Genomic DNA, 27693 nt, shown 5'->3' with positions numbered 1-27693 from the left:
TAGTAAATGTCCCTCACTTTTGTATTTTTATATACAGTTATTAAGGTGGAAATATATTGATTGATTGATTTAATCAGTTAGAATATATTACGTTGTTGCAGTAATTTCCTTCTTCTACATGCATGCTTAAAAACAAACTTGAAGAATCTTCATTTTTCTATTTGTAATGCAATCTTATTGGAGAATTTATAAAGTATAAAAATGTTTAAATTTTTTGCTTCTATTATAATAATTTGTAATCAATTATAGGTATAAATAAGTAAAACTAAAAATTTTAGTTTTACTTATTTATACCTATAATTGGTTACAACTTATTATTTTAGTAAAATAAATAATGAATCATTAAAAATATTTAATATAGAGAATTTAAAAATAAATTATGGTGTTTTTAGGTCAAAATATAAAAATGTCTGGCAATATAAATACTTTGGAAGAGCTGTGTATTATTATAAAAAAATGTAGTGGAATGGATGACCATCAGATCCTGGTTGAGAAAAATAACATTTCTGGAAAATTATCAGTAATAAATTTAGCTGATATCAGTTTATTTTTTAACAGTTTGAATAATGATGATAATATTGCAACTGTGTTTAAAATGTTTCGATTATATCTTGAGTTTAAAATGTTTGATGAAAAAGATTTAGGAGAATTAATAAACATTTGCAACAAATGCCTCATTTTATCAGATGAATTTTACCCAATTATTATAAATGAAGATGCTTATGTTAACACAGATCAAATTAATTTTGAAAAAAATATGTATATTGCTGAATTGTCATTGGTAATGTTCATGGACTTTTTTTGCTTTGCAGCTGGTTACAACTGTTGGAATAGAAATATTAAATTAAAGGAAGGTAACAACTTTCAAAAGTCAATTTTAAAAAAACTTGGTGGGAAGTTTCTCATTGCTGTCACTTCAAGGTTAGGAAATTATAAATGGTCAAACAATATTTTAAAAAACATTAGTAAAGATATCCTAGAAGCAGTTTGTCGTATTTCTAATTGTCATAATGTTTCTTCATTGATTGCTGGAAGTGAAAATCCATTAGTTGCATGGTTTCCAGAAGGCCTTTTTCCTAAGTTGTTAACAGAATTAACTCCTAGATTATATCATAATGGATGGAAAAAAGTTCCATATTTAAAGCATGTGTTAGTGTGGTGTATCACCAAAATTAAATTTCCATTGCTTGTTTCTCATATTAGTTCAATATTACCTTTTCTTCTTCAACTTGTGGATGACTATGAAACTGAGAACAAATGTCTTGGTATTAGTACTATAGAGTATTTAATAAGCAATGTTACACCTTCTGACCTATGTCTCCATAATCATGCAGATGTTATTTATGATGCACTTTTCAAACAATTGTATATGAATGAAGATCAAGTGTATGAAGTTACTTTATCATGTGTTTTAAAAGTGTTGTTAGTTCTATATCCAAAGTACAATCTTGAAATAAAGTATACTAAGTGGGACGACACATTAGAAAAAATTCTTGAAAATATAGAGTATACTAACAAGTTTTCAACAAAAAAAATATTACTTAACTATTTGCCTAAATTTTTTAACCATATGGATATAAGTTTAGTTAAGCACACTGATAGAATACTGTCTATAATTGCACTTACACTAGAACTCAGTGATGGAGAAGATGAATTTTGTAGAAACTGTGCTTTAAAAATACTTAATGAAACATTAACACAATGTTCCCCAGTTATTTTTCGTTATGAAGATCAGATTTTAAAATTTTTAATGAAGTTTTTAATAGATTTGTTATTGTCTGAACATCTTTTATGCAGCTCTGAAACTAAAACTAAACTATTTCATGAACTTGCTAACTCAATAAAGCAAATGAAGCTAAGTGGTGGAGATCGCTTTGAAATGAAATTGAGAAGCATTATATCTGCTTCTGTAAATGAAAAATTTAATTGTGTTCAAAACTTTTTAAAGTTGGCTTTAGAAGAGTAATTTAATAGATAATACACTTTTTCTGGTTTTGTATACTTTTAATATTTTTTACTTCAAAACTAAAAGTGTAGGCTTAGAGTTTCTAATTGGGGTTAGTGGGTAGAGTTATGATCTAACAAAATTTATCTCACAAAAATGTATGTATATATATATATATATATATATATATATATATATATATATATATATATATATATATATATATATATATATATATATATATATATATATATATATATATATATATATGTATATATATATATATATATATATATATATATATATATATATATATATATATATATTTTTAACTGTTATGTCAGTCTTTTAATTATTTTTTTCTTAAACGTTTAATAATATAGCATATGTAATCTAGATAATGCACTAGTATCTAAATAATATATCTAAAATTAGTGAAACATCAGGCTCTTATTTTATATGCTATTTTAGTAATAGGGGTCACAATAATTTAACCAGCCAATAGTTGTGTGATAATAATGACAGGTTTTTTTATTTGCTCATCATTTGTGTTAATTATCTGTGAAAAGTTTTAATAATTATTTAGTAATTAAAATTATTATTTAATAACTTTATTAAGTTAAGTGTTATTACACTTATAATTACTTTTTAGATATTCTGTAGGTGGTACTGTAAGGGGGGGGGTTGAATAATATACCAAAGGACTATATATATTGTTATATATTTTAATTTACTTTTAGAGAGATTAGTTAAAAATGAGTTCTCATCAATTTTATGGTGAAAAATTGAACTCTGAATCTGTAGGATTACATACTTACACTAAGAAGATCAGCAATGTATCAGGTGCATTTATAATTATTTTATTACTACATTTATCAAAAAATATATTGTATAATCATGACCACTTCAAAAATCAGGTTTTGAATTATGTTTAAAGTTAGCAATCTAATTTATGGTAATCCTTTTAATCTAATACTCTTCTAACAATGGTGCATAAAGGTGAGGTAGTAAGTAGCAGTATGTAGTTGCAAATAGTAGCGTACCAAGTGTGTATCAAATGGTTGCACAAACATAGCAGCTACATTGCACATACTTACTACACTAAGTTCACTATATTTTATTTACAAAATATGAATTATGCTAAAATTAAAAAAACCTTGTTTGATAAAGTTTAACAACCTTTTTGTTCGCAATTTTATCAAAAAATAAATATTACTCTTTATTTAAAAGTATATATCAATTGGTAAAGCATAATAGCACATATCTACATTTTTAGCCATATTGAGGTTATATATATAGAATTTATAGTTTTTTTGTAATACAATTAAAATAATATCATCCAAATTAATTTAGTGATTAACATACAGTTTAAATTGTTTTAATACTTTAATGAACTATAATGAAAATGTAGACACGTAATAATATGGTTTACCTTAGGGTATACAATATTTAATAATAACGTTTAATAATATTAATTTTTATATATTTTACCAGTGATTTATTTTTAGTAGCAAATTTTAATAACATCTTAACAATTTAAATTTGTTTTCTTCTATTGTTTCTTAGCCAGCTTAAAAAAACAATTAACCATTAAATTTCAGAGTTTCACAGCCGCTCGGAGGCTCAAGCAAAAATCTGTGAGTAGAATTAGTAAGATCCAGCATCATCAGTCATAAATGTAATTGATGTCAGAAAAAATCTGACATCAATTACATCTATGAGTGGGCTAGTGTAGATGTAGTTAGTGATTTTTTCTGCCAAGGATGATGAATTTATAATTGTCTTGACTTTACTCACAGAATCAGAGCAGCTGTGGCGCAGTGGTAGCGCACTTGCCTCAGACACAAAAGGATCCGTGGTTCGAACCCCACGTCTAGGCAAGTTTTGCCCAGAGGTGGGGTTAAGTTCATGACTCCTTCCTAACATCAGTTTGGTCATCATCTGACCATCATTATCATCTGTGATAAAACCAAAAGGACTTCTTGGAACACCTAAATAAATTTAAAAATAAATCAATAAATAAAATAATTTTTTTTTTTTTGCATAAGCCTACTTTATGGTGGCTGTGAAACTTTTTCTGTTTCTTTTAATGAGGGTACAGCTCTGAGACTCAGTTTAATGGTTCTAAGGCTTGCTGGTAGTAAGGTTTTTTAAACTCTGTGGTAGCTCTCAGATAAGTTGATTCCATCAACAGCTGTAAAATATCAGAGTATTAAGAGTGCACATATCGCACATAAATAGTGTCTCTGTTAGTGTTTTTGATGTGGATTGTTGAGGCCATGTAAGGAGCCCTTTATTACAAATTTGGATTTGTATTTAATTGTAATTGATTAGCAAGGATGAGGTAGCAGCATAGCTTATTGCTTATGGTGTCATATACTGATCTATGATTTAGTCAATTTCTCTATTAAAAAAAATGAATTGAGAACCTAACAATGTCAAACATATTAGGCCATTGTTACTACCAAATTGTTATTATCTACCTTACAAATATTCATGGTATGTAACTCATCATACTTAATGCTTGGTTCTAGTACCATTAGTCCTGCTGGTTCTAAAGCTTTTTAAGATCTATTTCAAAAAACCAGAAGCTAAATAAACTTTTAATAACATTATTTACATACAACATTTCTGCATTGTTTAGAGTTAATTATTCAATTAAACTAGTATTGCTGTAAATTAGTAAACTTTCTCATTATCTCATTATTTCATCATCTCTCATTATCTCATTATTTCATCATCATCATCATCATCATCATCATCATCATCATCATCATCATCATCATCATCATCATCATCATCATCATCATCATCATCATCATCATCATCTCATTTCTCATTTTAACATTTTTGAATTCTTATTCTCTAACTCAGATAGTTAACTTTGACTTGTTTTCCAGACAACCCTAATCACTTACATTCACTCCTTGATTTGTGTCTTGTCTCTGACCTAATCTTAGCTTCAGTTTCTCCTTGTTTCCTTTAGTTGATACAAATTGTTCTATGATCTCACTAAAAATTTTATCTTATACTTCTTCTATATCAGATTCGTCTAATCATTGCATTTGCTATTGCTACTTTAAGGCTGACTTGATTTTATTTAATGCTTTTCTTTGAATAATCCTTTGACTGATGTCTCTTGTCTCTATCGAAAATTTTGCCTTTTTTGTAATCTCCTAGTCTTTATAATCCACTACATTAGTGATTGACCAAAATAATATTTTGCTGGAACCGGAATCAAAACTATATTTGGTATCCACTGGATTCGGTTTTTGGATTTTTGAAAACCACTGGATATCAGATAACCGATCAATTTTTAAATTTAATTTAATAATTTACTAGAGTTAAAATTTTTGATACAATAAAACAGCAAATAATGTTTTAATTTCATTTTTACAAATCTTTATTCAATTTTAAATAAAACAGTTTTAGAAATTCAATTGTATTCAACAAGTTATCAGATAACTGAGATTTGATTTTGGTGCAGAAATTAACAGAAAAATACAGACATTTTATGTGCGTTTTTGATGTTTTATTGAATATTTTATTAATTTTAAATTCAAACTTTTGATGGACCAACATCGCTAGCTTCATCTTTAAAATAATCTTCTCTATAACTATCAATCATTCAATATTGCATTATTATCATCACTATATAAATCGTTATAGTTTAAATATTTGTTTTTTGTTTATAAAGTATGTCGGAAACAGCTAAATGTATGCCATAGTTATAACATAACTGGTAAATTGCTGGGCTCTCTCTACTATACTTAACTCTTTCATTACCAGACAAAATTCAGTAAAATGATTGTAAGTGAAATGTTATCATCGATTAAAAAGCTATAAAACAAAAAAAATATTTACCAGAATTTCACAAATGTTTTGTTTGTCAGAAAAATGTCCGTTAAACTATTTTTTTAAAAGTCTATCTTTTTTAAGCTTTAGTTATGTGATTAAATATCATTTTTAGCGTGGTTACATTTACTGGAAAATATTATGGTCCGCATGGTGGGTGACTGGTACTGAAAGGGTTAATCATAATAGCAGGCCTTGTTATGAGATATTGTTGCACAACTGAAAAGTGTTATGTAGTTAATGTAACTTTACTCAATATTCATATTTACATTGGTAAAAGTTAAATTATTTCAGTTGCATATTTTAAAATACATTGTAGTTTAATTTAATTTGAAACCATGTTAAAAATCATAAAAAGTCTTTATTTTTAAATTAAACAATATTGTTATAAAAAAAATTATCAATAAAATTTAAATATGTTTTTTGAAAAAAAAGAAATATTTCCTTATTTTAAAAAACTTACACTATTTATTTCTTAAAACATTCATAATACAACATTATCGTTTTATGTTTCTGCTTTCTTGCATTTTACTTGTCTTTTGTTTTTTTAATTAAAGGGGAATTGTTTATGGATGAAGTTCTTAATGTTCAATTACCTATTTTTTTTTTCAACTATAAAATAAACTTTTCTTATAACAACTTTAGGCAAACTATTGATTGAGTTTATCATTAATCAATGAAATATTTGTGAACATATTTTATGCTTATAAATAAAACTTTTGTCATAAGAACTTTTCTTGATATTGACTATTATGTTTTTTATTTATGATTTTTATATAACATGTTAACCCAGGCAATACAGGATAAAAAATATTTAATATTATTAGCCAAAATAAAATTAAAAAATAGAAATGAGATAAATAAAAGCTTGTTAGTACTTAGATCAACTTCAAAAGCGTATACAAATAAATGAACTTAAAAATCAAGTATTATTTGGTAAATACCAGCGCCGTGCTGTAACTTTTGGGGGCCCTGTGCAGAAACTAAAAAAAAAATTTTTTTCTTTTAATTTGTAGTAATTTATGGTATTGGAGAAGTTTTTCTTATTTATTTAATAGGGGGCCCAGTGCGATTGCACTTGTTGCACTTGCGATAGTACGGGGCTGGTAAATACATGTGGTCTAAAAAGTATATGCCTTAGTTTTAAAATTCACTTTGCCCGATCTGATGGACAAATAATCAAAAGTAATGTTGGTCTGACTAGGTTACTTTATATCATCACTGTTTTAAAACATGATTAAACCTTTGTTTCAAATAATATACTTTCAAGATTGCTAAATGACTTTGGCCCATTGCAATTTGCGATTGCTTAATTTACATAACCTATATTTACAATTTCATACTATTTTACAGTTTTTGTTAGTGGTTTAAAATAAAAAGATAAAAACTATTAACAATTTTTTTAACATTTTAGCTTTAACAAAAACTTCAACAACACTTGTAAACTAGTTAATCATTTCTAATTGATGTTCATTCTATGGTCAGTCTAAATAATTAATGATAACGGAAAAACTTTTGCTAAAAAACAATTTCAAATCTTAAAAAATCATCCTATCATAAATTTGTTATATAAAGTTTATGAAAAAAATTCTCTAAAATGATCTTTCCTACAGGCTTCATGAGCATTTATCCGGCTATGAATTTATATACAGTTTGTATATTAGTACTTTTGTAATGGGATGAAAATATTTAAAAATTATTGATTTGTAACTAAAAATAAATAATCAAAATAGTTAAATGTAAAATGAGCATAAAGAAGTAACTTGAATTAAATGTATTAAAAAGAATTTTCTTTATCATAGTTAAGAAGTTTTAAGTTTTTAAAAAATTTTTTAAAAAATTTAATAAAATAAATTTAAAATTTATTAATATTTGATAATAAATTTAATTTATATATAGTAAATTAAAAATTTTTTAAAGTAGAAAAAAATTTTATTTAACTATTTGTTTCTTTTATAAAAAAATAAAAAATAATTTCATAATTAAGGTTAAAATGTTTTTTACAAAAATTATTTACTGCTTAATGTTTTCTGCATAAACTTTTCAAAAGACTGTTTAAAATAATGGTGAAGCGCTGAGGTGAAATTTCTAATTCACATGTAAAATTCATATGGCATAATGCTTCTTAACAAGGCCTATCATAGGAGCACCATTACAAGTTAACACAATATCTTTCTTAAAAGAAATGTTAAAGTTTTTTAAATGAATTTTAACTAGATCAATTAAGTCAAAATTATTTGCCTTTATATTTTGTCAATGCTAATTTTCAAGGTTTGTCTAAACAAACTATTATATATAAACAATTCACTTCAACAAATGATTCACTTCAAAAAATAACTGAAGAAATAAAACAAAAAACTTTAACAAGCAATGCTCTTGAATAATATTTCATTGGCAACCAATTAAAAAAAAAGTTTAATAAATATCTTTCATAATTAATAAAAATAATTTTGCTGCAGGATACTTAGGTCATAATTTAAAAAAATGAAATATTCAACATTCCATAAAATTTGCTTTTTTATAGGTTATAACAAAAATATATATAGCATAGGTATATCAATGACAAAAACAATAAAAATACAGATAACATACATACATGTTGTATTTATAGCGCATTCTGACATCATTTCTCGTTGTTCAGGACTTGATGCTTCAGCCAACCATATATATTAATGGGGTTCTATCATTAATTCTATTATTGCATTTTACTTAGATTAATATTGTTATTGTAGTGACTTTATATTTGATTAAAGCCTAATATTTAATATTGTATTACATTGGAGGTTAACAACATTTTAATCATATATAGATAAATAAAAATAATTGGTGCAAAAGTATTTAAAAAAGGACTCGGTGACGAACCAAGCAAGGAGGATTACATTTATTGGAAGAGGATGTTAGCAATATATCTAGAAAAAGCAGATGTGCCGATGAAAGTAAACTCAAAGTGTTATTTGTTTTGTGTGGAGTAAAAGCCTTTACTGTAATTCAATATGCAAACTCATATGATGATGCAATAGCAATTCTCAACCACAAAAACGGTCAATGGCAATCATGATGCATCACAAACTTCAATCACTAAAGCAACACGAAGGAGAATCAGTTGAAAACTTTATGTCTAACCTCAAGCAGTTTGCTAGAAAGTGTCCAACACAGTCCATTACTGCTGATCAACATAGAAGTTTATTAATATGTGATGCTTTTATTGCAGGCATAAACTCGCCTACTATTCAACAGCGCTTACTCAAATCTACAGAGGAGAATCTCGATGTTCTTTACAAAACAGCCCTTACTATGGAACTAGTCTCTGAAGATGCTTTCAATCTAACAACTACAACCACGACTGCTACAACCATACTACCGAATTTTGCAGCTACAAAAAATCAAATAATTACCAAAACCTCTTGCTTTTGGTGTGGTGGTAAGTTAGACCCAAAAACAAAATGCCTAGCATGAAACTCTACCTGCACAAAGTGTCAAAAAAAGATCACTGGGCGTCTGTCTGTCAAAAACAGAGAGTAAAACTTACACTAAGACAGTCCTGGTTAAAGAAAAATGTACAGGCGATGAAGACGAGTGTTCAGTACTCTCCTTGTTCATAGCCTCAATTAACTCACCAGATAAATTGATTGACATCACCATAAATAAAACTAAAACTCAAGCACTACTAGATACCGGCTCAAACAAAACATTCATTACCTCTAAACTTCCAAAACAATGGAACCTTCCCTATGACACTTGATATACCTCACAGGTGTCACTGGCTGATCACTCCACACTTAAAGTTAAAGGAATTTTCTGAGGTTCATTACTAATGGCTGGCAAAAAATTAAATGTACAGTTTTTTGTTGTTGATAAATTAATAGTGCCTGTACTTGTCTGAATGGATGTACTGTCTCAACATTCATCCATAACTATCAGCTTTAAATAAAATAAAGAACCGCTTAAATTTTGCCTCGCTACAAATAGCATGAAATGTAATACTTATGCATACCGGGAGTAGATATCAATAAAGTTAAGTCTATCACAACAAAATCATGGCGGACTAAAAACGTTCCATTTTTTTACCAAAGAAATTAACCGCATGCTGAAACAAGATATAATTCAAGTTAGCCATAGCCCTTGGCGTACTTAATTCTTTGTGGTATCTTCAGGACATAAAAATCGCTTAGTGATTGATTATTCAAACACAATTAACTTACACGCGTCTCTAGATTCATACCCAACACGATGTATTGATGATATGTTATTTAAAATAGCAGCGAATAAAGTTTTTAGTACCATTGACCTCAAATCCGCCAACCATCAGGAAAAAATACAACCTGAAGACTACAAACTTACTGCATTCGAAGCTAATGGTATACTTTATGAGTTTAAGCGATTTCCTTTTGGTTATACTAACGCGGTCCAATTTTTCAATGAGTAATGGACGAGTTTATTCAGACAAATGCGCTGGAAAACGTCTATCCCTACCTTGACGATTTAATTATTAGTCGAAAAGTGAACAAGAGCACGATACAAATTCAAAAAGGTTTCTAAATGCAGCTAAAGAAGCCAATATAGAGATAAATATGGAAAAGAGTAACTTTTGAAAAAGAGTATAGAGATAAATATGGAAAAGAGTAAAAAAAAATCATATTGAATTTTTAGGCCATGTTATTGAAAGCGGAACCATGAAATCTGATCCCAATTGGTATGAAGCCTTAATAAATATGCCTGATCCACAAACCTTACTAGAACTAAACAGAATTATTGAATTATTTGCCTATTACGCTAAATGGATTCACAATTGCACCAAGCTAACCCTGCCACTTACTCAAGCAAGGGAAGGTTTTTCATTTCAGGCTTATGATTAGGCCTAAATAAGTTTATTTTTAAGCATTTTGCTTAAAAATAAACTTATTTAGGCCAGACAAGCCTAAATAAGTTTATTTTTAAGCAAAATGCTTAAAAATAAACTTATTTAGGCTTGTCTGGCCTCCCTTGACTTTAAGCTTCCATTAACTACAGAAACAGATGCTTTGGAAAAAGCTCTAGGAAGAATATTATTAAAGCTTGGTAGGCCTATAGCATTCTTCTCAAGGACACTATCGAATGCCGAAAAAAACACGCAATTGTTGAGAAAAAAGCTGCAGCTATAGTGGAATGCTGCAGAAGATGGAGGTACCTTATTAACTTGGTTCCAAACATCAATATCACCACAGACCAAAGATCCATTTCTCTTATCTTTAATAAACAAAGCTCTACAAAAATTAAAAACAAAAAACTTACTCACTGGCGCTTGGAACTGGCAGATATTAACTATACAATCTTATATAAACCTGGCTACGAAAATATTGCTGCTGACGCCCTCTCCCGATGTTGTTCCATACAAAGTACTTTGAAAACACTTCATGATATTCACGCTCAGTTATGTTATCCAGGAACAAAAAGAATATTACATATCTGTAAGACTCAAAATCTGTCTTACTCGACCACTGAAATGAAGCAATTAACTAAACAGTGTATAACATGCAATGAACTCAAACCGTTCATTGATTGTTTTCATTGTTTTTACAAACCTCCACGAGGTTGTCTTATTCCGGCAACAAGACCATGGGAACATTTATCCAAGGATTTTGTCAGTCCCCTTCAATCCACTCCAGCAAACAAATACCTTCTCGTGCTAGTCAATGAATAATTGTGATATCCATTTGCCTTTCCTTGTCACGATACCACTACAGATACGGTAGTGGTGTTGTGGTAAAGCGCTTGCTTCATAAGCGAGAGGTTCCGAGTTCGATCCCCACCAAGTCCCTGGTAGTACCGCGCTCAACTTGTTTCTCTGCGCAGCGGCCTTGTTCGTCGAGGTTTGTGTTTCGGAGTTATAGAGTTGAGAGAGGGTTATAACCACTATTAAGTAGCCTCCTCATCTGTAGTGGCCTTCTTGGCCTTGAGGAGATGAATAACAAAAAAAAAGGAAAAAAACAAAAATACTGTTATACGTCATCTCCTCAGCCTTTTTTCGTTATTTGGTTCACCATCCTCAATGCACACTGATCGGGAGACCCAGTTTTAAAGCATTAAACTCAAAAAAAAATTAAAGCTGTCAGTCTAGCCCTAAAAACATTAAATCTGGGAAAAGAAAAGTGGAAAGTAGTCCTACAAATGGCTCTATTTTCAGTAAGAGGACTACTGTGTACCGCTACCAATGAAACACCACATCGGATGATGAGCTTCCAACGATCATCTATAGTAGGTACCGTACTACCGGATTTTTTAACAAAACAGGACTCTGCAATACTTTACAGATGACAGATCAGACAAAAAGGCGATCCACTTGTTGACAAAGTCCAGCTGGTAGAGACTATATCTCCCTATTTCACTCGCGTCAAATTTTAAAGTGGAATGATTGATACAGTATTAACCAAAGACCTTGCTCCACTTAATGAGGTAAACTCAGCAGCAGAGGGTAGTAGTTATACAATTCAGGTCCAACAGCGATCCAGTGAACAAAGTAGAGACCAAAGGACCTTTGCTTCCGATACCTGCAATCAGTCAAATGGAGAGCAGTATGTATTAAAGGAAACAAGTGAAATAGTTTCAACCCCACCTAGTATACTTGAGAACTCGATAATGGATGGTATCAAAAATACCAAAGTAGGCATACCCGGCCATAATACTCAAAGCCCTGCTACCATAGAAACACAGAGCGATACATTCTCAAGAGTAGGACGAAATATTAAAAGACCTAAATACCTAAATGACTACATTACTTATTAGTTCAGCATTTCTTTCATTGATAGGAATAATTCCCATGGACAAATTCAAAAGTGGAGAAGACTTGTATTTATAACGCATTCTGACGTCATTTCCTGTCGATTAAGACTTGATGTTTCAGCGAACCTTATATATTAATTGTTTTTTATCATTAATTCTATTATTGCATTTTACTTAGATTAATATTGTTATTGTAGTGACTTTATATTTGATTAAAGCCTAATATTTAATAATGTATTTTATTGCAGGTTCACAACAGTGCATCAATGATAAAAACAATAAAAATAATCAATAGAAGTACTAAAATATGTAATTTTTTCATATGTTAATATTTTAAAAAACGTGTCATCTTCAGATAAAATGTTATTAGAGACATTTTGTTTATGAGAATATTTATCAGAATGTCCTCATTCATACCGAAATTTGCAGGATGGTTTTGAATTGAATCTCTTGTCAAAAAAAATTTGGTCAGATGATATGAAGATGCCCATCTGCAAAACGCTCTAAGTCCGAGTAAATTGATTTTGAGAAATCGAAGGAAAACTGGCCCACCCCTAATTAGCACTCCAAAAAAAATTGTGTGCATTAAATTTGTATCATTAAATAGTGTGTCTATTTAATGAGACAAATTTAATGAACACAATTTTTTTTGGAGTGCTAATTAGGGGTGGGCCAGTTTTAAAATCACGTGCATAAAAAAAAATGCAACTCTACAGGATCTCGAAATAAACCTTTTTGAAATATGAACTTATTTTGAGAATGTCAGTTGGACTTATTTTGAATATGTTTGATTAAATTCACACGGCTTGTTAGTTTATTAAAAAGCATTGAAATATTTTGATTTATTTAACTTGCGCGAATTATAGGTTTTTTATTATTATACTATAAATAAGGTAAAGGAAAAGGAAGTATAAAACTAAGGGAAAAACAAAATATTGTAAGTTTTTTATTAAGAAACTGATCAACAACAAAATAAAATTTGAAATACAACAAAAAGTTAAACAGATTTGCTTTCAGGATCTTTGTCAAGACAACTGCATATAGTATCTTCCTCATCTTCTAGGCGTTCTTCTATTAAAGAATCAATAACAATACTTTTTAAGAAATTAGAATGATTATCCTGCTCCCAGGTCACTCCTGCATGCACAAGAGTTAAACTTTTGATATCTTTCTTTTTAGCATCTGCAACGGGGACTCCTTTCTGAATCTGAAATGGACAAGAAAAGCAGTCACGCCCTCTCTTTGTTATAATCTGAGGACTGTTCTGAAAAAAATTAAAATTTGGTTCTTTTTGGATATTTTTAAGTGATCCTCTTGTGATAAAAAAGCGTTTATTTTCCTGAATTTTGATTGGCAATGGTTTTTTAAAAACTCTTAGAGATACTGATTTAAAATCTAACACACTCCAGTCTCTTTCTGCAGTTTTCACTTTTCCCTGTGTACTGTAAACATTATAGTACTCTTCTGGGGAATATATTCATTCAATCTTTTTAAGCTTTTTTTCTAAAGTTCCAAATGCACGGTCACAAGGCAAAAATGTATGTCCTTGAACAGGAAACAAAAGTTCAATTGCTTTTACTAATATCAGTGCATGTCTTAACAGCCAGAAGCCTGCCATATAAATTAAAGCAATACTTTTATTTTGACCACCACATGCATCAGAAACTAAACGAACAGTGTCTATGCCATCCATATTTGTATTGTAGAGCTTGTCAAATACTGCACTGGAACAAGAAGAACTATTCTTTTTGAAATCATTCTCATTCCAAGTATAGATAGTGACATTATCTTGATTTAATGATCCATTATTTTTGTTTTCTACAACACTAAAGTTATATATGTATAGTTGTCTACTGTAATAAGCTTGCTGATCTGGAACTTTAGGAAAGACTTGGTTTTGTTGATGGTCAAAGCAAATATATATATATATATATATATATATATATATATATATATATATATATATATATATATATATATATATATATATATATATGTATATATATATCCACATAAATGTTTCTTTTTGAGGAAAATACTCAAAGTTTTATTGAGAGCACTAATTCGAACTTTTGAAATGTTGCATGATATTAAGCAGGCAATTGTGCAATAATTAAATCCCTGTTTGATTTTTTGTGCAATAGTTCTCAAGCTATATAACTTGTTGTTGTTGTTCCTCTTTTTTCAATTGTATCAGGGTAGTCCTATTTTATACCTGTTTTTTTTTAATACCTCTGTTTGTAATGTAGTCTTCGCTTGCTTCAGAAATCTATTTGAAGCACTGTAAGGGGACTCAGACCAACCTAAAACACTAGCTTTCATGTGCACAACAGTTTTCATGAAATGTACCCAGTAAAGCATTAAGAATCTATAAAAATATCAGTAATTTTTAAATGTAATAATTTTTGATATCAAGTATGTTCACATATTAAAAATATAGAATAATATGAACACTATTACAAAATAAAAAACAATTTTGAACAAAGAGTTTTTTTTGGTTTGTATATAAATGCCTACCAAGAGCACAAACTGTTTAAATTAACATTGTTACTATTGGAAACTTATTGAAGGAGTTATTCTTTAACATATTCTTCAAGCAAGGTTTCCTTACTATTTTTAGCCCATTTTTTTAAGTTTGTTTTTCTCTAGATGCAGATCTTTGCCAGATATTCTGAACTAATGTTTTTTGTACACATGTCAATTCATTAAAGCCAAGTGTCTTAGCAATTATCAGTATACAACCTATTAAATTTGCAGAAATAGTTTTTTGTTGTTTATTTTCCTCAGCAATAAAAATTTTAATTAAGTCAAATTAAGTGAACTTCATTGTTATTAAACTAAAGATATAAATATTTTTGTTGATTCATTATCTATTAACTATAAAAAAAAAAAATGATTTAAACTTAAAGTAATAATAGTTCAAATATAAACAAGTTTACGTAAAAGTAAAAACATTTTATTATTACTACATACACCACAAAGTCCTCAGCATTAATTTTAACTCTTGCAATTCATTCATTTTAAAACAGATTTCAATGCTGCAATATTTTTTTTTATTAATGGTTGTATTAACTAGATAAAATTAGGTCCAAAAAAAAAAAGTTCAATAAAAAAGAGGGCTGGTGTGTGTGTGTGTGTGTGTGTGTGTGTGTGTGTGTGTGTGTGTGTGTGTGTGTGTGTGTGTGTGTGTGTGTGTGTGTGTGTGTGTGTGTGTGTGGAGGTATTGGTCAAAAATTGGTCCTAACCCTTTTTTTAATTTCTAGAAATACACTTTTACTGAACACATCTTCCCATTATTAAAATATGTCCAAAATAATGTAAAACTATTTGCATTAATATTTTTTCATATATTTTAGGGTCATTCTTTTATTTTTTGTTTAAAAATGCTAAGTTGGCACAATTTAGTTAAAAAGCATCTTATTCCTCTTTGTTATAGGAGTTTAAAAATATATGGGTTTACTAGTGTCAACTTAGCACTTTTTGAGATTTTCTCCGATAAAAAATTAGTTAAAAAACACTAAAAACTATATTTTTTCCGATAAAAAATTAATTAAAAAACACTAAAGTTTGGCTAAATTTGAAAAAATAAGAATGCTTTTAAAAAAAATTGTAATGATCGGAGACTGGAAACAATATTATACCTAAATATTGGGTCCTTGTGTCCCATGTATGGTTTCAAATTAAATTTTTTTTTTAATTATAATATCTTAAACTAGGTTAAAATTAATCGACAGATTTAAAATTTCATACAAAAATCTCTTCTCGTTAAAAAGTTATTATTATTTATAGTTTATTATTCCCCAATTAACTCCAAAAAATAACTTTAAAAGATCACAACTTTTAAACAGCATGTTTTGTAAGAATAAAATTTAAAATTTGTCGATAAATTTTGATTGTAATTAATAGGAAAAAAAAAAAAGTTCAAAAACGTTTCAACGTTCAAACAGTGTTCAAAACCTCTTGATAATGTAGATATTTTAAAAGATTTTATCAAGTCTTTTTCACTAGATAATGGTGAACATTTTTCTTTCACACTACAGGCATTTAAATGTTTGAGAGAAGTAAAAGTTACTTAATAATTGTATGTCATAAAATTTTTCATCTTCCAGACTCAGCCATATGCCCTTAATGTTGGTGATCAACATTTAGGGCTTGTGGCTTAGTATGGAACAATAAAACAGAGAGTTATTCTATTTTACCAGGTTTTTAGAGATACTTGTCATGTTTTTTTATATTCTTTTCAATTTTTTTCTAACTGGTTTAATAGCAGTACTTGGAAAGCCAAGTTTGTTCCATAATTGACTTATTTCGACACCAGCTAACTTTAATCTTTCTTTACTGCTTTTTTCAATGATGTTGGGCAATTATAATGTCCAATAATACTAGTTTTTTTTTAGTATTCTGTTAAATGGATTTAATGTTTTTTCAATAAAAGGTAGATCCATTCTTGATATTATAGATTTTTCAAATAAGACTAAATTATTTATCCATAATCTTGAACATTTCTCAACAACAGCTTTGTTATATTTGTTTGACACACTAGAATCTAAAAAGCATGGACAAAATATATTTGTTTGACACACTAAAATCTAAAAAGCATGAATAAGATATATTTGTTTGACACTAGAAAAATCTAAAAAGCATGGATAAAATACATTTGTTTGACACACTAGAATCTAAAAAGCATCGATAAAATATATTTGTTTGACACACTAAAATCTAAAAAGCATGGATAAAATTTGTATTCCATGTTTTAAAATTAATAGAATACTTTTCTTTAAAAAACTTACTGTTTATATACAAAATTAATTAAAAAGACATTGAAATGCAAAAAATACTTAATAATGACATAAAACACAGCCAGGTACTAACTATTTTCTGTATTGTGTAATAATTTAGGACATTTTAAAACTATATTTGATATGACTATAAAAATTTTTTTTTAATAATTCACCTACCCAAGGCCGAGAAGGCTCGCTTCACAAGCGCTCGCTGATGAAGCGAGCGCTCTACCACTGCACCACTACCGCATTAATTTTAAAACTATCGTTTCTCAAGTTTGTAAACTATGATCAATTAAAACTGACAATAGCTTAAAAAGTCATATCCCTAGTGACCATGATAGTATTTGTAGAAAAGGGAAAAGGCTCAATCTTAGAAGATAAAGTAGGTCCAACTACATTTACAATGTGTTTTTAGACCTTGTCTAAAGTAGAAAGAGCTTTATTAGAAGAACCAACCCAAATATGTCAATAGTTTTCCATACAGGGACAAATAAGAGATTTGTAAAGGTCAAGAATGGAATCAGTGGAACGGAAAATAGCAAATACGATAAAGCAAACCGGCATTAGTAGAAGCTGATTTCACAATTGATTGTATTTATGGTTTCAATGAGAGATCACTAGTGAATGGTCAATCGAGAAGATGTAAAGTAAAGGACTCAGTGAGAGGGTTGCTATTCATCAATATTGGAATGTCAACAGTATCAACCCTCGGAATTAGGAAAAATGAGGTCGGCAATAATTTGCCGACCTCAATCTTTTTGAGGTCAGCATCAGGTTGGCAAAAATTATTTGATACTAAGGTCAAACCATAAAACATAAAAACGAGGTTGGTAATTTTTTGCCGACCTCAAATACTTTCAGGTCAGCAGTTAGGTCGGCATTGCTGAATGTTGGCCCTAATTCCGAGGGTTGCAGTATTGTGATAGTTGTTTGCAGTAAATAGCTCCAAGTGGTTACAGAAGAGAGATCAGATTTAAAATCAGCTGCCTGTTCTAAGCGATTGAAAAGAGAAGATTTTTTGTCAAGACAGGAGTATAAAGTTGAGTTGTCAGCAAATAGAGTTTAAATGTAATGTTATCAGGAAGATCATTTATGTAGCAGGTCTTGTTATGAATAAAAACTGCTTAACGCATTACTGTAACTGTGTTTTTGATTTTTATTCTCATTAACTTTTTTGAACTACCTGAATTAGTTTAATTGATTAATTAACTCAAAACAATATAGAAATGTTATTATGTGAAAATGTTATCAAATGTTTTCTTAGATTTCTGGTTTTTTAAAAATACAAAAATCTTTGTTTATTTTTTTGACATTTAACCGTGTTTTGTCTGTAACTAAATGAATAAACAATTTTTTGTTTTATCCTGTTATCTATTAACAGACTATAACAGTTATTTTTTATTTTAAAAAAAGTCAGCGAGTAATAAACTAAAAACTTTAAATATTGTAAGAAAAAAGTTTGGTTTTTTGGTTATTTTTTTTACCAGCAATTTTAAGTAAAATAATTTTTTTTCTTTTTTTTTACAAAATGATTTATGTACACTTGTGTTATTTGTTATTAACACATTTGCTATTAACATATTTGTTATCAACACTTATGATTTTTTAAACAACTTTAATGTACACTTCGTACATATTTTTAATGTTTTCAAAGAATTTCATTTCTAGTAAAATAAAAAAGTGGAATAAAAGCATTATAGGTTTAAACAAAAAATAATTTTTTCCAAACAATAAAATTTGCTTATTGAACAGTATATAATAATAGTCACACTAAAGTGTAAAATCAGGTTTGATTTTAAACTTCAAAGATATCTGGAAATATTTCTGGTCCTCGAATTCTCAGTTTATTAAAAGCCATGAACACTGTTTTAATGAAACAGTCAATTTATCATATTTCAAAAATTAATGAAAAAACAAAACAATAAATTTACTACTGCAAAAATAGTAAGTCAAAACTTACATATTTTAATTATTTTTTTGTTTAGAAACCAGATAATATAAGCATTATAAATGAAAAAAAGTTATTGAAAAAAATTACTAAAGGTCCAAAAATTTGCGTGATAATTTAAAAATAAACCAATAAAAAATTATATAAAACTATTTGCAATTGTATGAAACATTTAAATCGATTTTTGTTTAGGGAGAAACCTTGAGGAATTATTTATTTAAATGTTTAAATGTTTTGAATTAGAAATTAATTAATTGATTATAAAAATAATAAAAAAGATATTTTTTTAATATAAGTTATTAAAGTTTTTTTATTTTGTTTTAAAATAACTATAAGTAGTTTAAATTAGTTTTTATATGTTTTTAAACTCCACTGTCTTTAATTTTATATACATATCTGCGTTAGAGAGTTTATTGTCTGTCTTTAATTTTATATACATATCTGCGTTAGAGAGTTTAATTGTCTGTCTTTAATTGTATATACATATCTGCTTTAGAGAGTTTTAATTGTCTGTCTTTAATTGTATATACATATCTGCATTAGAGAGTTATGAGCAATATTGACAGCTATATTTATAAGATAATATTTAATAAGATTTGAATAAGATATACAAGTATTTTAAATCTTATAAAATAATATGGTTTTATAATGAGATTGGAATTTCAAGATCAATATTATTTTTTTTTATTGAATAAATATAAATATTGAATAAAAACCAGAAGCATTTCCAGATATCGCGATTTGCAATCACTTAATTTGAGCCTTTAACTATTTTGAATATTTCAATAAAAAAGTGAGTGTTATAAAAATTCAAACAATAGTTTAATTCAAATAAAAGTTCAAACAATAGTATTAAAGTAATAAGTTTTTTTTCTGTAGCTGAATATTTTGATTATTTCCATAAAAAATTTTCAATAAAAAAGTTATTTTTATTAAAATTTGAACTTTTTTATTTTATCAGAATTTATTATGTTTGTGAATAATGAGCATAATTTATGTATTTGCATTTTAAACTTAAAAAAAAAAAAATTGTTTTCAACAGTGTGCTGTTTTTATAACCTTAACTACTTCATTAAAATACCACTCAAAAGTAGGTATAGAGTTATTTAACTATTAGTATGTAGTAGAGTTATGCTTTTTGACTCAAAACCGATGAGAAGAAATAAAAGTTTCTGTACTGCCTAAATCCAGGAGGATACACAGCCCTTATTAGCAGGGAAACAAAAGCCATCAGTCCAAAGATTGTCAAGAAAAATATCACAAAAAGAGTTTTAGTCAGCTTTTGGGTAGTAATAAGTAGTGCGAATGTAGAGTCCAAAGAAGAAGTATGAGATAAAAGATTTATAAAAATCATTGCATGGTCCGAACCACTTAAAAAAGAACAATGAGAAACTGAATACAAGCTAAAGTCAGAGACAAGATACAAATCAAGGAATGAATTTAAGTGATAAGAGTTGCCTGGTAAACAAGTAGCAAAGTTAACTATCTGAGTAAGAGATTGAGAACTATAAAAGTTTTAGAGCCGGCAGGGTCAGTGATTGGAGCTGAGCTAAATATTGGCAATATTGACAGACGAGTAAAGAGAAAGGGCACATTTAATTTGATCACTTTTTTTAGATGTGATTTCTGAATCACATCTAAAAAAAGTTCTGTCTTGTGAAGACAGAAGTCTTTAGAAGATTTAAAACAAGTCAAGCATGTGACTATTGGATTCTTTGCGATCAAAGGATAGTTGACATCACTTCTGAGATCCAAAGAAGAAACAGCTAAATTCAAATTTGTCTCACAAAGAGCAATTAAATCTGGTAAATTTTGCAAGATTTAAGATTGAACTGATAAAAAGTTTATTTAAAAATCACAAATATTTGTTAAGGATATATTGAAGCAGTTTGATGGTGGTGGTGATTTTTATGTTTAATATTTTTGATTACTTTATTCATGGTTTAAGTTAAAGAGAACTTAACTCATTTATAGATAATGTATGGCATCCCAAGTTATGAGTTATACAGTTGCATTTGCCTAGTTTTTGTCTAGGAGAGCAAAATCCTAAAAAAACATCCAAAAACAAACTCTAAAAGGCAGCAAGACATGAGCCAGGTAGTACTGTGTTACCTGTTAACATTAGCAGGTTAATTGTGATGATCCTGAACCAGTTCTAACCTATGAAAACATATGAGAAATTTTTTTAAATTGCTGTAGAAGAAAGGTCTGTGAATGCTGTAAAAGAACGCTGTAGAAGAAGATCTGTGAGAATATTCAAATACTGTTTGAGAAAGCTGTAAAATTGTTTGTTTTTATTATATAGTAATTTAACAGGACACATTAGAATAACAGTAGTTTATACTGTATCTATGTTTTTAATTGTATATTAAACAATGTTTCATAGTTTGTTAGATTTTTTTCTTTTTAAAAAAAGGGATTTTTCAAAAAGCAATTGTGTACTTTACTTTAATGCATAACTTTGATATTTACCACAAGTAGTTTCCCGAAGCACACAAAATTTAAATTTATTCACTACTATTTGCTAAAGGAACTGTCAATCAAAATTTGAAGAGTTTTCTCTGAAAAAAACACTAAAATTTAACTTTAAAAAAACTAAAATAAGTAACTCAAATAAATTTTTTTATTTCGAAAAAAGATTCAAAACTTAAGTAAATTTCAAAAAAAACATGTTTTAATAATTATTTTAATTATATGCGTTTTTAAAAAAGTCATTAGTAGGGTTTTAGTATTGTTTTGTGATTTTTTTTATTAAAAAAATAATGGTAAATGCATATTATTACCATGAGTAACAGCTGTGTTGGATATATTTGTGATTATATGCTGGAAATGTCAATTATATAATGCTTTTGAATGTTTTTTATATGGTGACAAAAACTTTTATTGTAAAGCTCAAGGCTGGAAAAAAGATGAAAAAAAAAATTCCTTGCTACATTGTGGGCACGTTGACATCTTTAAACATGATCAAATCTTTTATTTAACAGGGGCAGTTCTGCAACTAGAAACATTTCCTTTTATATAAAAAATTATTGTGGGTAGTTTGTTTATTGCATAAAAAATGATTTTAGATGATAAATAACAATTTCGCTAATATATGGATTATAATAATTTTAATAAGGCCTGTAAACTTTTTGCAAATTATGCACCACATATAAGATATGTGGTGCATAATTCGCAAATTATAATTTTAAAAAGTAGAAAAACTTTAAACTTTTATTTGTCCTGTTTGGAAACTCACATTTATGTTAGTTATTACTTACATACATGTAGCAGACCTAGTTGCTACATTTTTGTATGCTTTTGATAAATTTTTTTTATTTTTTACTATTTAATGTTCTTAATATAAATGAAAAGAAATTTTTTTTTTTTTTTTAATATATATATTACAGAACAAAAAGGTAAAAAAGTTAAGTTTAAAAAAAGTGTATTTTACATTTAATATAGTTTCATTCGAGATTAACATATCATGTAACCTTCAAATATTAGATAATTATTGTTATTAAATATTATTTTTATATCTTATAAAAAACTTTGCAGCATAGTAAGTTATTAAATAATAGTTTTAGTAATTGCTTATCATCATTAAGCTACCTATTATCATCATTAAGCTACTTATCATCATCATTAAGCTACCTATTGTCATCATTAAGCTACCTATTGTCATCATTAAGCTACTTATTATCATCATTAAGCTGCCTATTGTCATCATTAAGTTACCTATTATCATCATTAAGCTACCTATTGTCATCATTAAGCTACTTATTGTCATCATTAAGCTACCTATTAGTCTTTTTCAAATAAACTCTTTAGATATTAAACTTTTGATGTCTTTTTTTTGATAAGTTTACATTTGGTAGTAATCATTTGTATATATGGTAGAAAACAATAGCATAGTAGGATATTTATATAAAAATTAAAAAAAAGTCCACTCTAGTAGTCATTTAAATTAACTTAATAATAATATTAAATTTTGCAAAACATTTATATTTTCTAAATAGTTATAAGTTTTTGATTAAATATAGTTATAAAATAAAAAACAAGTTTACAAGGTTTTGATTGTTTATTTTACAAATAAGTAAAACAGTAAAAATTTTATGTTGAATGTTTCTAAAATAATTAGACAAATGTAATTTTGTATAATAAATAGTTTTCTGATTTTGATCATTTGTTTGATTTTATTTTTCAGGAGTAGATTCTCCTGGTGCTTATTCGCAACCAACTACAAATCTTGAAAAGTTTAATGCTTCTAATCCATTACAACCATTTCTTACTCAGCCATCTGTTTTGAACAAATTAACAGCAGTTATACATCAAACAAACACCTCATGGTCACATCGGTGTGATGAAATTGTTCAATTATGCTCTGCTTGCTCAAATAAGGTTACAAATTTATTACTATGGCTTACATCAAACATGTGCATTACTTCTTTAAAGTGACAATACTCATGACTTCTTTGATGTGAAAATACTCATTACTTCTTTGAAGTGACAATACTCATGACTTAGTAATAATGTAATTTTACAGGTTCTACAATAAGCTTTTGTTTTCATTATATTTTATTATTATTATTATTTTACAAATTAAATTTTGCTTTTTATCTTAATAATTTTAAAATTTTACAGGAAATGAAAATTTAAACAGTTTTGATAAATGGGGTGAGGTTCTAAATATATCAAAGACTTTTGATAGTATCATGCTGGTCTTCATAAGCGCTTTTCATGTGGAGCATTTGGCAAAGTTTTTAAAATTATTGAATCTTTAATTGCAGGTTTAAGCTGTCTTTGATAGGCAATGTTCTTCATTTTCAAAAACTACTGGAGTACCAAAAGATTTCATCCTGTCTAAGGTAATGATCTTCCTGATAATACTACCATATATTCTATACTACCATATGTTCTAGTCATCACTTTTTGATTGCTTAGAACAGGTAGCCAGTTTTGAGTATGTTTTCTCTATGAAAGGTTGAAGTAATGTTTGGGGCTTGAAGTGGAGCTTAGGGCTTGAACTGGTTGGTTGGTGTTGAAAGTTACATGGAAATAAAGAAGATTGTTTAGGTGCAAGAAAATTAGTATGTAGCCATAAATATAGAAATATCATAATCATTGTGATTGGCTGTAAAATTTTATTCAAATTACAAATAGCTGTGATCCTCATGCAGTTACATTCAAAATTAAATGCCTTTTTTAACTGATTATCAATATATTAAAGTTTTTTTCTTAGAAAAAAACTGTGATATTTGCAAAAATTAACAAAACTTTGTTATTTTAAACTAAAGGATTCTTTATTAGAAATAATTTGTTGAATTTTAGTTTATATCTTGCTGTTGCAACAGCAAGATATGTTTGAAGAAAATATTTATAATGTATAATGTTGATAAAGCTCTTGTTAGAAGAAGTGTGGTATTAAAAACAAGTTGTTTTTTCCAGAAATATTTAAAATTAAATAGTTTCATAATACAGCATTCTCTACATAGTTGTTGATTTGTTCCGGTCACAATTATAATCTTATTTTTAAACAAAAATTTGTTTGAAAAAAATAAGCTTTATCCTCTATTCCTTATACCTAAAAGAGTTAATAAGATCTGACCAATAAAAGAGAAATGGAATATTGGATTTACTTTTGTTAATGATATTAATGATATCTGTTACTATTGGACACTATTAAAGTCTCTGAAGCTCTTGAGATTAAATACGAGTAATCTGAGAGCATTAGACAATTTCAATTTGCTATGAATGTATCTATGAATGTTGCTATGACAATATCTCTTTTCTATGAAAAAAATTGTTTGTTCATAGGGATATAAAGTTTGAATTTCATCGGAAAATTAAATCATGGAAAGAATCCCAGTCAGTCTTAAGATAGTTATGAATGAAGTACAGAAAGAAATCTGATAAAAGGAGAAAAATTAGATAAGTTTTATTCTAATTAAGGCATTTTTAATTAGAAAAATGCATTAATTAGAATGATTTGAACTGGAGGGGATTAGGAAGAGAAAAAAATACAATATTGAGTTAAAGAGAAAAAACAAACTAAGGAGTGAAGGTAAGTGGTTATCTGGAAAGTGGGAAAGTATCTGGGTTAAGAACCTTAATAATAATAAAACTATTACTCTTTGTACTTGCGTGACACATTGCCACATTTTAACAGTTCGATCATTGTCCTTGTTGTTGTTGTGTTTTTTTAAAGAAAGTTATGGTTTTGGTGTAGCACAAAATTATCAAAGATCATTGACCAGGTGTCTTGAAACTGTGCAGACATTAATAATTCCACTAGGAGGTTGTTAAGTAAGAATTTGTGAGCTTATAATCTGTATGTCCTTCACATACAAACAGCATAATATGTTGTCTGTTTTTGGAACAGTAATTCTTGGTCTTCCACAGCATTTGTCTGGATTGATGACATTTTTTTTTTTTAATTCTAATTCACTACCAACAAGGCTGCAAGCAACCACTATTGAGTTTGGAGTTACTAGAAAGTTTTTGGAGTATGCATGGACAGATACAGTAAAAGAATGAGACATAGATAAATGACGAGTCAAGTGAGAATGAGTTTTAGTTATTGGAACTAGAGATGATAGCTCCTTCAAGCAGTGACCATGATAGTAGTATTTGTAGAAAAGAGAAAGAGATGCAACTTTATGACGATGGGAAAGAGAGTCAAGCTTAGCAGTTAGACCAGGTCCAACTACATTTACAATGCGTTTTTTTTTGACCTGTTCTAGAAGAGAAAGAGCATCATTAAAAGAACCAGCCCAAATATGACAACAGTATTCCATACAGGGATAAATAAGAGATTTTTAGAGGTAGAGAGTCCAATCAGGAGGGAGAAAATGGTAAACATGATAAAGAGAAGCAACCTTAGCAGATGCTAATTTAGCAACCAATTGTATATAAGGTTTTCATGAAAGGTCTATAGTAAATAGTAATCTAAGAAGATGTAAAGAAGAGGACTCAGTGAGAGGGTTGCCATTCATCAATATAGGAATGTCAACAGTACTGCGAGAGTTGTTTGGAGTAAATAACTGAGTTTTGTTGGAGTTAAAATTTACAAGCCACTGTGAGCCTTTTCAATCAGTTACAGAAGTGAGATCATATTCAAGATCAGCTGCCTGTTCTAAGCGATCAAAAAGAGAAGACTTTTTATCAAGACAGGAGTATAAAGTTGGTTCATCAGTAAAAAGAGCTACTTTAGATGTAAGGTTGTCAGGATAATTATTAATGTAGATAAGAAACAAAACAGGACCAAGGATAGAACCTTGAGGTACCCCAGAAGTTACAGGAAATAAAGGAGAGTGTTGGCCTTTGAAGATGACTTAAATAAAGCCATAAGAAAGAACTTATTGAAGGGAGTTTTGGAGAACAATTTTGTAAGACTGTGGCAGGAATGTCTGATCTACAAGCCGTATAAGAGTTTAATTGAGATATGACTTAAGCAACAGAAGCTGGAGTGATTTGAATGTCTAACAATAGGTTAACCTTTTTAATTGGAATGGAAGGAAGAAAATGGCCATAAGAAGAAAAGTTCTTTGCAAATAGTTCAGCCTTATTCTTTGGAGAGGTAATAAGATTAGTCCCTTAATGAAAGGTGTAATGTAAGACCATCCTTTGTTAACAACGCTGTTGAAGATTTTCCAAATGTCTATATAGCCTAACTTCTGAAATAAGATATGAGATTTAGTAAACTGATAATAATTGAGCTTAGCATCAGGCAACATCTTTTTACATTGATTTCTTGCAATAATAAATAGCCATTTGTTCTCAAGAGAGTTGTTCTTTTGAAAAAGTTAAAAAACGAATACGATTAGATATAGCAGCTGCACAAGTGTGTGTAAACTATGGAATAGAATGAAGCTTAACTTGGAACTGACAAGAAGGTATAAAAAATTCCATTCCGGCCTGAATCCAGGAGATTACATAGGAGGCACATTTTTCAGCTGAGAGGGAAAAGATATTAGTCCAAGGACCATCACGAAAAAAAATCAGGAAAAGAATCCCAATCAACTTTAGGGTAGTAGTAAGTATTGCAATGATAAGGTGAGTTCAAAAAAGAAGTACGAGATGAAAGATTTAAAAAGATCATTGCATTTTCAGTACCACTTAAGGAAAAAAAAGGAGAAACTAAAAACAAGCTAGAATCAGCGACCAGACATAAATCAAGGAGTGAAGGTCAATGACTAGGGTTGTAAGGAAAATGAGTCACAAAGTTAACTATCTGAGTAAAAGATTGAGAAATGCAGAAGTTATAGGCTTTAGTGTCAGCAGGGTCAGTGGCCCTAGAGCCAAGCCATTCAGTGTGATGAACATTAAAGTCACCAGTAACAACAATATTAACAGAGAGGTAAAGAGAGACCAGTAAAATATTTAATGTTTTGAACTTAAAATTTAACTTAATTTTTGTAGAC

At 28.4% G+C, this 27693-nt stretch overlaps 2 protein-coding genes across 2 annotated transcripts in view; both read left to right on the top strand.

Moving 5' to 3' along the window:
* The first annotated feature begins 387 nt into the window (after window positions 1-387).
* LOC136088557 (TELO2-interacting protein 2-like) lies at window positions 388-1999 on the top strand. Its single transcript, XM_065812461.1, has one exon. The coding sequence runs from the start codon at window positions 407-409 to the stop codon at window positions 1964-1966; it is 1560 nt and encodes a 519-aa protein (XP_065668533.1). The 5' UTR covers window positions 388-406; the 3' UTR covers window positions 1967-1999.
* A 661-nt stretch (window positions 2000-2660) lies between these two features.
* Window positions 2661-27693, top strand: part of LOC100199168 (sphingomyelin phosphodiesterase 4) — a 66853-nt gene continuing 41820 nt past the window's right edge. The window contains exons 1-2 of the mRNA XM_065812460.1: window positions 2661-2788; window positions 23478-23671. Coding sequence (XP_065668532.1) covers window positions 2701-2788; window positions 23478-23671 — 282 coding nt within the window. The 5' untranslated portion in view covers window positions 2661-2700. The remainder of the gene's footprint in view (window positions 2789-23477; window positions 23672-27693) is intronic.

The sequence above is a fragment of the Hydra vulgaris genome, chromosome 12 (genome assembly GCF_038396675.1).
Source record: "Hydra vulgaris chromosome 12, alternate assembly HydraT2T_AEP".
Lineage (NCBI taxonomy): Eukaryota > Metazoa > Cnidaria > Hydrozoa > Anthoathecata > Hydridae > Hydra > Hydra vulgaris.
This window is presented reverse-complemented; position numbering and strand designations above follow the sequence as displayed.

Coding starts and splice junctions, on each gene's coding strand:
- LOC136088557 (XM_065812461.1), top strand. CDS start 407: ATGTCTGGCAATATAAATACTTTGGAAGAGCTGTGTATTATTATAAAA.